This window comes from Canis aureus, chromosome 4, assembly GCF_053574225.1.
Source record: "Canis aureus isolate CA01 chromosome 4, VMU_Caureus_v.1.0, whole genome shotgun sequence".
Classification (NCBI taxonomy): Eukaryota; Metazoa; Chordata; class Mammalia; order Carnivora; family Canidae; genus Canis; species Canis aureus.
This window is the reverse complement of record NC_135614.1, coordinates 46136920-46150656: the sequence shown is the minus strand read 5'-3', so window position 1 is coordinate 46150656 and position 13737 is coordinate 46136920. Positions and strand designations below refer to the sequence as shown.

Genomic DNA, 13737 nt, shown 5'->3' with positions numbered 1-13737 from the left:
CTATTACTACAGTTAACTTTTCTCTTCCTGCCCTCATAGTAGAAAATCTGCTCAAATGCTGACATTTCCAGTGCTATTTGTATTCCCTGGTATTACCATGACATGATAATTCTGACTTAGCGACATATGTGCTTCTCCTAGTTAAAGGTTATTTCAAAGTGTGAGAAGTTGGTAAAAACTTAGAAGATAAAGCCATGATCACAATACGCTGACTATCTTTCCTTTGCATTGTGTCCTTGATGCAAAACTAGTTGGTTAAAGGCTGACTTTTGATATCTTTTGCAAAATTTATCTCTAAAAAAGTTCTGGAGAGGATCTGGGTTACACACTGAGGTTATGATAAAGAAAAAGACAACTTAAAGACAAAGAGACTTATCAAGAGAGTTCCTTTTAAACACTCGTGTTCTGATATCCTGATCACCTAACAGTTTTTAGTTATCAACGTTCTTTCCCAATACCCTAAATTGGACTAAAATTCTATGATATAAATATGGGGTTTTAAAAATAAAAATAGTGACTTTGGCCTTGATAATGTAACATGGGGCCACACCAAGCAATTTATTGGCAGCAACTACAAAACACATGCCTGAGATGAAATGAGTTTAAAACATCATCCACATCCATTTTAATATGGTATCAGAGAGATTGGAGGCAGATAGAAGGTAAACATATTTTCCACAAAAACTGAAATATTATTACTCTTTCTACCTTTCTGCAAGAAAGTAAAGAAGGAAAGAAATGTTGACTGCTTTCCACTAGAAATCTTAGCTTGGAGAATCACACAATGACTAGTCTCTCTCTTCCATTCAAAGCTGCCATGGAGCTTAATAAAGACATATTTATACAAGATGAATTAAAGCAAAATCAACCTTCCATCAATGAGCAAAGTAAGTGCAAAACAATAAGTTGACATGGTGTTAAAATTCCCCTGTGCTATTTACATTCTGAGCAAAAGAGTATGACATGAGGGTTTTGTGCGGTAAGAGGAACTACTTGAAAAATGTTTGTCTGAAATTAGTGTATACGTGGGGGGAATGTTTGGGAATGGTGTGGGAAGAGCAAACTGAAAGGGGCCTGATGACTTTGTGGAGCAAATTTGCAGTCCCTCTCAAGCAGTGAGTCTACTGCTAGATGAACATCTGCTGACCAAGCTGTGAAAGGATGAACAGTTGGACCTCTAGATGACCTTTCATGGCTCCTTGTCCTTTTCCTATACAGTATTTATTACTGTATAAATTGTACTTTGTTTATGGGATTCTTTGATTAATGTTTCTTTCCATTTAGACTGTAAATGTCAGGGGCTCCATTTTTATAAGGCTCACTGTAATATCCCCAGTGCCTAGCACAGCCCTAGAAACGATAAATATTTGTTGAATGATTTAATAAATGATATATCAGTTTTTCCTTTCCACTGTGTATGTGGCTTACCAGCTTCATATGTTAAGCCAGCAAACTTAGAAAAGGCTTGGTCCAGAATCTGTCCCAGGTACTTAGAATAAGATTCCTATTCTTTGAGTTAGTTGAGGACGAAGGGTACCAAACTTGGAATTGTGAGGAACGGATAGCTTTGGTGAACTGTGGTCCTACTGGAAGATGAAAATGAAGAGTTTAGAAGGTAGTATTTTTGAGAAAACTGTTTTTTTTTTGGGGGGGGACTTCTGAATTTAGGGGAAAACCTAGCTTCCAAAAGCCAATGTGAACAGTTACTTTTTCCTGGTGAATTCAGTATAGTACCTCCAATTTTCTTTACACTTTTGCTTGTTTATGGCTTTTAGGGCTGTAAGCTTAAAGCTGAAACTCTTGAAGAACATTTTTTTCTAATATTTGTGGTTACTTTAAAAGTTGTGCAAATTTTAACTGATTTATAATGATCTCAAGTTTATTTTAACAGAAAAATAATATTTTAATTTCTTATCATCAAGTAAATTTTATAACCAAAGAAGGGAAACTGTATTTATTCCCTGGCTTTCCATGCCCAAGGCTTATTGCCTATTACTTTGAGTACCCAGATTGAAAATCACATGGGATGCTCTGAAAACTGAGGCTTCTTCTCCTCACACAGATGTTTCTCCTTTCCTGAGGAGGTCTTTGAAGCTAGCTCCAGATAATGAGATGTGGGAAAACCATCAGAAAAGTTGCCTTAATATCAGAAAAGTTGCCTTAATACATACACACTCCATTTCAAATGGAATCATATAGCTAAAAATTCCCGCATGTAGAATAAAAACATGTGTGTTTTAGTTTGACTTGTTTTCATTTATTGTAGGAAAAGGAAGCATTGTATTTCATGCCTGTCCAGAGCAAACATGAACTCTAAAAACAAGATGGGAGAATGCTAATACTGTGACTCTTTTTATTTATGTAAGACTGAGAAAGCAAAAATAGGAAAGTATTGTAACATCAGACATACATGAACTTTTGTTTTATAGACTACTGAAACTAAAATATACACTTTACTGTACAATTATGAAACAATATCTAGTTACCAGGGATGTAAGCTGGAACAGAGTACACTAGGCAAGGGATTTCAGACAGCATGATAAAGTGTGCACAGGGAATAAATAACAGCCCTTAGGACCATGCTGGTGGCAGTGAGAACTTCCTTCTTCCATAAACTGGGAGGAAATCACCCCATCCCCCACAGGAAGTTTTTGCTTGGGTTAGTTCTCCACTGAATAGGTTTCACTCTGCAGAGGCAATTATGTATAAAATTGGGTTTGATCCCATTTACACAGCTAACTAAGGAAGGCTGTGGGACTTCAATGTGTAGTGAAGTCGGAAAATAAAACCTAGAATAAAAATACGTATCTATTACAAATGAAAGTCACACTATGTTAATACAAACAGTTGCTTAATGCTTTTAAAAATAAAAGCTGAGAAATGATGCCATGTAGATGGAGTATCATAATGTCATATCATAAGTTTGGAAATATGACTGTTAGGGAATGGCCCTAATACAATCTATATATGGATTTGGTGTCATTTATAAGGTTTTCCTCACTACTAGCAGGAAGTTTATTTCTTCACTGCATTTTCCCCATTGTCCATAACTTGATTAAAGACAAAAACAAAAACAAAAACAAAAAACCTAGCTTTATATGTCAGTAAATATGACGTACCACATGATTTCATCTAATTTGCATCAACAGCTAAAAATGTCTTGTAAGAAGCTGTAATAGTAAAGCACACAGATAGAGCATTCATTGTGCCAAAATGTTGCCAGGATGGTTTTTGTTTGAGATCATTTCACATTGTAGAATGAGCAGATGATTAGAATCTGCAGATTAGAGGTGTTATCCTGGATCTGCAACTTGCCTAGGCGTGACCTTGAAAATGGTCAATGCCTAAACTGCTGGGTATGATGACAGCTGAATGAGATGTAAAGCCTATAAACTGTCTGCTCATGCCCAGCACATGGTAACATATAAATGTTCAATAAATGCCTATCCTCTTCTGCTTCCCATGTGTGCACACACTCAACTCTCCGTGGGTGAAACCTACTTGTGGTTTTAAGTCGGAAACATCGTTTGGTATCATTTAAAAATGTGAGGACTGACTCTTCATCCCTAGGATGCTGCATTAAATAATGCATTACATAGTTTATTTTTAGAGAAAAAGTCTGTTGTATATTATCACATAGAAGATACACAGTGATCTTGAGAGGAATTTAAGAGATTAATACCCAGATTTTACAGATGACAAAACTGGGGCTCAAGGAGTAAGAGACTTGCCACAATGAGACTTACCAGTGGGAAGCTGGGACTGGTACCCAGGTCTCCCGGCCACCACTCACATTTATTGGAGGATTAAGGTTCTTTGACATGAAGACAGACTGCTCAAGGATCAGATCCATGTTTTGCTACAATCTAGATGTGTGACCTTGGGTAAGTCACTTAAATTCTCTGTTCCTCTGTTCTTCAGTCTCCTTACAACATGATTACAGTAATATTATCTTCTCCATAGAGCTGTTGTAAAATCGAAAAACATAAAATAGAAGTTGCCAAACAAAAGATGCCCGGAGCAAAGTAAGCGCTTGGTATATGTTAGCTGTTGTTATATATCCAGTGTTTTTTCAGCTCCTTGTGCTACCTAGACCACAGTACTGCTGTAACATTTTTGAAGCAAAATCTGAGCATTCTGGCCGAGGGTTAAAATAATTCTTGGATGTTTATGTTTTTTTTTTGTTCTCAAATGTACCCCAGTATCCCACATACTCTTGCTCTTGCTCATATATTCCTGTACACCATGGAAATCCAATAGATTTTTTCTTTTTTTTTTTTTTGGATGGGAAAAGCACCTGTCTGTTTTTTGTTTTGTTTTGTTTTGTTTTGTTTTTAAGAATCAATTTCAACTTTGTAGGGCATTTCACAATTTGTAATGAGTCTCTCTGTTGCTGTCACCTTAGGAACTAACTTCACCCTTGCGGAACTGGGAATCTGTGAGCCCTCCCCGCACCGAAGTGGCTACTGTTCTGACATGGGGATCCTTCACCAGGGCTACTCTCTGAGCACAGGGTCTGACGCCGACTCCGACACAGAGGGAGGGATGTCTCCAGAACACGCCATCAGACTGTGGGGGAGAGGGATAAAATCCAGACGCAGTTCCGGCCTGTCCAGTCGTGAGAACTCAGCCCTTACTTTGACCGATTCTGACAACGAAAATAAGTCAGATGATGAGAACGGTAGGCCTGCTTCTTAAATACCTTTTAATGTTCTGGGTACGGCGCAGTGTGGCATTGGGGATGCCTGTTTTTCTTTAATAAAGAGGAGTGTGAAACCATTCATTTTCTTTTAACTCGACCTTGTCTACCCACTCAGAGCTCGTGAAAAATAAACCAGCAAACCTCAAGCACACAAGGAATGAGGAGAGAATTTTAAAATCACATTTTGATGATAACACAGTATTCAGGTATAGTCGGTTGGTCTTATTAGCAAGTAAATTACATTGCAAAAGAGGCGACTTGATAAACTATGACCTATACCTAGAAAATGTCCTCTCGCCACAAGTTTCTAGGTCTTCGTATTGATTTCCCCTTCCCAGTAAATGGCAACCTGGGGTATTTTTTTCATGAAGATCTCTTAAGAATCCTACCTTATCTTAGACTTTCATTTCCAGGCAGCAATGCCTCATATCCGTATTGAAGATCAAACCTGGAACAGATGCTCTGGAGTTTAATAATGACAAATAGGAAGAGACTTGTCTTCAAAAAAGTATTCTCTTCTATGTTTACTTTTCTCCTTGGTACCTATGTAGGTTAATGGCTTTCCACATCTTCTATCACAAATCACTATTGCTTATCCATCAGCTTTGTAGATGGGTTTTAATGAAACTTTGAAAATTAAATGCTTCCGATCATTAAGCAGTAAATATAGGGAAGCCCAAGCAAGTCATTAAAGAGATAAGGTGCTTATTTGTGGATTTCTTAGCGACTCAGAATTGTGTTTAGTCAAAAACCTCTTTTAAAAGATAAATTGCATTAGGTACAGCTGATTTATGAAGAAAACATCAAATGCTGTGTGGTTTGTTATGAATATATCGTGTGTTTGCTGAAAGAATTGCCATTAAAATGTTTACAAACAGATCAGTTAAGAATGTTTATATAAAATATTATAAACTTCTACTAGAGCAGCTTTAAGTATTTTCTTGCATTTAAAAAAAGAAAAAGAAATTTGCAGGCGGACAGCTTGTTGTGAATGCGAAAGCATAGCTAAATATCATTTAATCTCAAAACTGTGTTGAAAATACATCATTTCCTGGGTAAGTCGCATATATCCAAAAAGATGTCACTTTGTTGCATTTAAATTTGTGTTTAATTCTGAAATAATTTATTCTACTGTGGGGACAAGGAGATGTGTCTTACTTATGCCTCCGTTCATGTAGCTAATCAAGGTGTACTCTCAAGGAAAAATCTGTACTTGACTCCTTTTGAATTTTAACAAAATTCTGACACTTGGCACATTCAACACTCTAAGGTACTTATTTGATAGGAAATTACTTTTAGAAGTTTTCATAAAGGCATACATTGAATCCATTTACTGATGTTCTTTTTCAACTCTGTGTGTGTCAGATACTATTTAAGTGGAGGCAGTTTGATTGCCTAATAAATGAAATCACTTGCAATCCAAGAATTTATGGCACATTTTAGACAAGGTATTTTGGCAAATCTTCCATGGTGGTACTCTCACTGGTCTCATGGGAATCATCTATACAAAATTGAAGCAAATCGATAGAATCCACACCCCTTCTTGTTAAACCTATATACATCTTAAAAACTCAGCTGAGAAGGAGAGTTTTCCAGGGAAGCAAAGGGAGCAAAAAATGCTTGCCTTGAATTTACTTAGAACTATTATGGATAGGAGAATTTTGTAATTAATGATGTATTTCATAAACCAAGAGTAGTCTCTTTTTTCTAGTATTATTCAAAACATCATATTTGAGCAATTTGCATCTTTGAGGAGTTTATATAAATCCCTGTGTATGGATAGGAAATAAACCCTTAAATCTAGTGTCTCAATTTTTTCCTGTAATTTCAGTTATAATGCAGTCAGAATTGTGTAAAGAAATCTGTACTTGGAAGTACTGAGTGACTCTTTTGTGCCTACATCTGGCAGAGCACGAAGGAGGTAAGGACGCCGGAGTTCAAGCTTAGGGGATAGCTAGTTATTTTAAAATGTACAGATAAAATGTGCTTCCTTTTCTCTTTTTTAAATGTTTCAGTATCTCACATATTCAGAAGATGTACGTAATGCGTGTTCTATTCTCATTTGGGACCAAAAATAAAAATAAGATATTTTACATGTCACATCATAAAGCCTTTAAGCAAATAAAAAGTGAGGCGCAGGCAGAGGTGTTAACTTCAGTAAACTTCTTGCTCTTTCTCTTTGACAAATTCTGTTTAGCTCACAAAGAAATCAATGCATTTTCACATCACTGATTTTATGAAGTTTGGGAATGTATTATCATATAGATTGACAGTTGCCCCACTGGTTCCACACCACAGCATGGACACTTACAAAGCCATCATTAATTTCTCACACTTGTACCCCGCGATGGCTTCCTCCATAATAAACACTCTGTCCTTCAGAACCAAATCAATAACCTTTTAGGTATGCCTCTCTTGAAGAGGAAGTTAAAGAATCTATACTTTTAGAAAGAAGCTCTCCGATTCAATTTTAGATTGTAAAGATATGTGCTCATAAAATGAATTTTTCTTTGTATCCCATGTATTTTCATTTCATTTTTATGGTAGGATCTTGGGGTACCTTGATTTTCACAGCACTTATTTAAAATTGCCCTTAAAAAATTCCAGTTGTGGTTTTGCTAAGCAAAGTTAGAATGTGAAGACAGATCTCAAAGACCAAGTCCTCTTTCTCTAGTGTGAAACATGTATCCAACCCATCAGACTCATGTAATAAAGGCTCTGCCTGCCAACAGTTCTGCCTCCATGCCACTGTGACAGGAGTGACCTACTAGTAACTTGAAAGTCCCATCACACTGAACACATGATAAATTTGTCTTTTTTTATTCTTTTCTTTTCTTCACAGCTCCGCATCTTACACTTGCTATATGTATGGCAACCAAATTAACATAGTGCTGGCTTTGCTCGCTTTAAACAAATACAACTCTCAGGTTCAAGTGGTTTTATCAGGTTCTTTAGCTCTGTCTTTAAGTTAAAGATGGTTTAGTTAGAAATGGCAATGAGAGTTGAGAACAGCTAGGCCAAATTTTTGCGGCTGTGTAATTTACATCTATAGAAAGAGCTTCCTCGATGACTTTAAATTAGAATCATCCTTTTTTGGGGGTAATAAATGTCCCACTTAAAATATACCTTTCTGAGGCCCTTTGTATCACCTGAGTTATGGAGAAAATGGGGCAGTCACTAATACACAAGAATAACTAATTGCCTCCTTAAAAATGCAGAATAGCACACACTGTAAAAAAAATCTGGTCTATGTACACTTGACTCCCTTAGGCGATTTCTTCACCTTGGGGACTTAAAAATATCCTTGAGTGTTTTTTTTTTTCACATAATTCTAGTTTTAGTTATTGTATTAGAAATCCAGAAAGAAAAAAAAAAAGAAAACACAAAGAAAAGAAGCTTGTCTATGGAATATAGAGCCAGAAATTATAGAAAACTAAATCTAGACTTTGTTAAAGAAGAAAATTAGCCTTCCCTTAGCCTCTCTGCTTCCACCGGAAGTAAATAAGAATGATGTTCATTTTCATTTCTTATCAGCTGGGAAATTTATAATTCTCACAATGTATTTTGAGGTTGGAAATATAAATGTTGTTTAATTTCATTGCATTTCACAGAATGCACTTATAAAACAAGCTAGCTCTTGGCACATAATGGATTTGTGTAAAGTGTGTTTGTGGAACATAGATTCTATTAGATAGTGAGTCCTCTTGGCTGAGGCCTGCAGTGTTCCTGCCTCCTCAGGAGATCTTGAACACACCCAGGCACTCATCACATGTTAACTGAGGCATAAGGACTGAACTCTGAGAGGAGGAAGGATTTCCTTAATACCAGGGACAATATCTATAGGTTAGTGCCACCAACCACATTGCATTCATTTGTCATGTGAGGTGAGTTTTTTAAGTCTTCTTCCTTTCTCTTCAAAAAACAGCCCCTGAATAAAGGTATTAGAGTGCACTCTAAGTAAGCACATCTAAGACCTGTGAGTGGGTTTCTATTTTTGCTCCACTCTATTGCACTAATATACTCTTAACTTTATTTTGTTTTATGATCCACTCTACTCCTTCCTTCTTCCCCATCATCTCATATGTAAAGTTTACAGAGGACGCCTGGAAAAGATATAAAAACTTACAATAAGCACCAGATAATTATAGCCAAGGGCTCATAGTTTTGCTTTTAAAGTTGGGAATAAGAATAGTAAACAAGCTACAGAAATCATGAAGTAATACTCAACTATGCTTTTGATATCAATACAGGGATGATTTCTTTTCCAGCCAAACTTCATGGGAAAAAACTTCCATGGAAAGAAAATTTTGTCTCAATTCCTTAAAAACAAAACAAAGCACGAAGAAAACAAAACAAACTTTAAATCCTTTATCATGACAATTATTTCAAACTGTGTTTTTTAAGATTCATTTTTCTTACACTTGCAAATTTGAAAGAATGATATTTGTAAGGAATGTGAAATGAGTCATCATGGATTGAAAAGTAAAAGATGTGAGAAAAAAATCACCTGTCAGAAGGTTCACAGTCTTATCTATTCCTAAATGAAAGGATAATAGGATATTAATAACCGCTGGGTTCCATAAAAGTTCAGATATTAGAGGCTGTAGTGGCACCTTATTTTACAAAAAGTTTGTTAACAAGAGTCTTAAATATGTGATCATCGCCACGCTAAAAAACAGCTAATAATAACAGCATTAGACACAAAATTTAGGAGTATCACATTGTCACTTGGCTTGGTACATTAAGAAGAAATGGAAGGACAGGTATTTTGCAAAGGGACCTATATGGGACTTTGGAGTTTCGGGTTTTTGGCAAATGGAAGCAATGCTTACATTGCTTGAAAATAGAACAGATGACTTGAAAGAGTGTCAATACTGCTTGTTCCAGATTATAAACTTTAGTGGCATGGGTTTTAGTTATTTATATATTTCTTTCTTTCCTTTGGTGGTTTCTTTCATGTTTGTTAATGCTCCCAGGGGGTATCAAGGAATGGCTCCATTCAATAAATACAATAAATAAAATGAAGCACTAAGCCTTACTTTTGGCAAGGGCAGCCTGATTATTACATGTGTAATCTTTAGGCCTTCGGGGAGACATTGGGCTGGGTGGATAATCATTTGGTTTTAAGCTGCTGAGCTCCTGATATCTGTACTTTCACTTCAGTTAAGCAGCAAAGGCAGTAACTGGGTGAGAGGCAAACTGTTTTTGTCACTTCACCATTGGAAGACTCTTCACTTGGAAATCTCTACTTTTTTGCTTATTGTTCAGTCACTTTTTAGTTTAGTTGTTGTTTGTCAAGGATAAAATTAAATTTAAATTTTGGGGAGAGACGCAATCAAGTATCAAAGCCATAAGTAAAACAAGTTAAAGCTAAGGAAGTTGATAGTATGAGTTTCCTACAGACAACTGCATCCTGATGAACCTGCACACAATAAAATATGACGACACTAAAAAAGGGGTTGCAAAGGCATATAAGAAGTAATGAGACATTTAATTTACCCATTCTGAAACTAGGACACAGTGAGGAGGAGGAAATTTCAAGTAATAGATTTGTAAGTAGGATAGAAATTGCACACATGTAGGTATTATGTATATACACTTACACCTAGAGGTAAAAATGTTACTGATTTAATGTTGAGTATTATTTGGTGCTAGCTGAAAGAAGTGCCTTGAAAATTGTCTTTCCAGTTTCCCTAAGCTCAGTTTGAGGGATGTTCAAGGTGTCAAAGGTTGAGGGAGGAGATTCACAGAATGGTCATTAACATAGAGGTTATGAACTGTAGTGCATGAAATTTGGTCAGTCCAGTGTTTAAAAAATTTGGCGTTATGAACCAACATTTTTAAGTAGAAATTTTTATTGTTGGCTTCTCTTGAAATATACAAGATCCAGTAACACTTGTCCAGCTTTCCTACTGGATGAATTTGGTTAGAAACAGTAACTGCAGGAGTGCTGGATGGGTTGATGTCACCTGATTCACCTGAGCTCCCTTCCATCTACTCCACTCATTTAAAGTCTGCTTATTCCTTTGTAGCACTTGACTTACCAACTTATGTGCACACTTTGAGGAAGCCAGAGACAATAAAGATAATAGAGAGAAAGCTAGAAACCAGCAATGGTAGCTTAATTTACGTGTGTTTGAGATAGTGTTGTTGCTTGTTTTTTAAGGTTGACTCATCTGGAAGATGGGCTGAATTTCACTATACCAAATTTCTAAAGTAATTTTAAGGTGTTCTGATAAAATTAAATCAAATGAAAATCAATTTAATGTGGAGATTAGGAAAGTAATTGTATGTATGTGGGAGGGGATGGTGAGTGAATGATTTGCCAACCCAATCTTTTCAGTATTAAGACGTTGGTCAGAATTTTTTTATTTCAGTACATAAACTTAAAGCTATTCTGAAGTAAAAGTATCTAGGTGGACTTTTAGGAAAGAGATGGAGGGAAGACTTACTTTAAAAACTTTAGCTATTTCAGCTGATTGAGGAAAACCCCAGGGCTTTTTAGAGGGAAGCCATTTAAAGAGAAGGAAAATGACTTCATACTAATTATGTTCAGTTTTGATCAGGCAAAGGGTTTATGGAGTCTGTTACAATGAAGTGGAAGACAATAAAGCCAAGGTCTAGAAGAGGAAAATGCAATGATATACAAAGGCCTCCAGTGCCTCAAGGGAGAAAAACTGGGAGCGATGTTGGATAATGCTGAGTTGGGAGCTGGAAAACAGTGCTTCACACACTGAGCAATGCTCCTCTACAAGTGGATAAGCAGGATCCCTGAGTGTTATTCAGTGATGGCTCTTGCTCAGAGTGTAGTATCCTCCCAGTTCTCTTAACATCCCAAGGATATTTGTGAAGAAGAAAAAGCAATTGAAATACAAGCATATTTACTAATGGAAGGGGCTGAAATATCTGAGTTGGCATTCTTTGGGAATTCCATTCCTGGAGATTCACTCTGGCCTGAGGGGGAGTAGGAACGAATGACACTACAGCAATACCTCGCTTGTATTAAACATAAAAAAGAGGAACATGAACTAACACAGAGTCTAGGCACAAGAGGAGGCTTGGGAAGCAAGAAATACACTATCTCACATTCACTGATCCAAAAGGATCTTTGAAATTATTTTAAAAAGAAGAAAATCGGCATTTAGAAGGCAACACATATTGGTTAAATATGTATATTTTTAAAAAACACACGCATATGATGCTGACAAAACTATGTTTCTTTTTATTTAGAGTTGATGAAAAGTAGCTAAGTCATCTCAGATGAGAAGACACTTTAAGTTGGAGGATCCCTCTTTTAGTTCTGAAAAGATTTAAGGAGAAGCTACTGGAAACTCAGCATTATACAAAACCGTTGTGTTTGTCTCTTTGCATCTATGTGTCTGTTTTGGGTTCATGAAGGGTAGTTCAGTTGGGAGAAGGGCCATTACTGAGAAGAATAGACATCAAGAAATACAAACTGATCAAAGTCCAGAGAGATGGTTACATAAGGCCATACACAAAAGTGCCAAAATGAGTACTATAGACCTTTGGTAGTGTACAATTTTAGGGGAAGGAAGACAAGGGAGACCTGTGCTGACCTTCTTTTGACTTGAACTCCTTTGGTCATCTTAGACCAAGGAGCATTCCCGTTAAAGCCTAAGCCACTGTTCCAGTTATGCTGTCCCATCCAGTCAAGTCAGAATGCATGTAAAAGGTCCCACTTTCTCTTTGTTTCCACATACAAACACTTCCCTCCTGGGAGCTCTCAACCAGTATAAGTCTCTCAGAAATATAATGTTTGATTTGGTGAAGAGCTGATTTCTTTGTAACATAAAATATATTCTTCTATGTTCTTCCTCCCTTCTCAACCCTGATCTCTGCCCTCAACACTTTAGGCTCAGTTACTGTATCAGTGAGCTAATTTCTTTATTTTTTCATTTCACTGTCTTGTTAAAATTAGCAGGATTGGGTTTTCAAAATGTGATTTGAGCATCATGGTTCACAAGGGTGTAGGAAATATTAAAATTTCTATTTCTATTTACTTTTCTGTACATTTATCCTTTAAAATTCTATTTCTGAGTATGTCTTATCCTGTATACATTAGCATATGTGCACACACATACACACATACACACACGTGATGGATTGTATAAATGCAACAGTGTATACATTGGATATGTCTCCAAAAATTTTATATTGATATAGGCATATGACAAAATTTTAAGTGAATATTGTTTTAGACATTTTATTTCCCAGGAGATTAAGTCTAAGCAGACAGACTCTCCTTGGAATATTTGGAGAATCCATTATCTTGTGGTAACCTGTTAGACTGTCTTTCTTATTGTTCATAGCTATCTGTATGGATCGTACCTTACTATTTTTTTTATGCAGTTTCTATTTTCTTCTCTCAATTCTGTGTCAACTTTCACTTCTTATATGGATAGATAAAAATATGTACTTTGCTGTTTATTGAAGAAAGCAAGCACCCCTATACATTTATAGAGAAAATTTCTACCGACTCTCAGTAGGGAAATAAGAAAATAAACATTACATGTGTCGGCAGACTGGAATAATAGGGGAAGCTTTGAGGAGGTGGAGTTTTAATTAGGCTGTAAATGAGGGTTAGAGTTTATATGAGTGGAAATGAGATGAAGGATATTCCAAATGAAGAAAAAAACGATGGGTATGGTTGTTGGAGAATGAAGAAGTGATGTAAAAATGATGATGATTTTTCAGGAATATTCCTTTCCATCAAATTCCAATTCTAGTCAGACTAATGAGAACATAGTGATTTTTTATTGGACTGTAGCAGAAATTTATCAATAGATGTGTAGGGACCAGATGACCAAGAAGTTTGACTTTCATCCTAAGAAAATAAGGTCTGACCAAGAAGACATGAGAGAATTACTGGCAGTTTGTTCAAGCAGAGATTGTTGTGTTTTAGGAAGCATCCAATTAAAGCATACATGTACACACACACAGGTGTTTGGACAGGAAGGTAACAAAATGAGAAGTAGTAATATCAGAGAAGGAAATAGTAATTCAAGTAGGAGGCC

General features: G+C 36.3%; 1 protein-coding gene across 3 annotated transcripts in view; it reads left to right on the top strand.

The window, feature by feature from the left end:
- TENM2 (teneurin transmembrane protein 2) overlaps positions 1 to 13737 on the top strand; it is a 1508878-nt gene that overhangs the window by 653167 nt on the left and 841974 nt on the right. For all 3 annotated transcript variants that reach the window (XM_077895600.1, XM_077895599.1, XM_077895598.1), the window contains one exon: positions 4406 to 4681. In XM_077895600.1, the coding sequence (XP_077751726.1) occupies positions 4406 to 4681 (276 nt within the window). The remainder of the gene's footprint in view (positions 1 to 4405; positions 4682 to 13737) is intronic.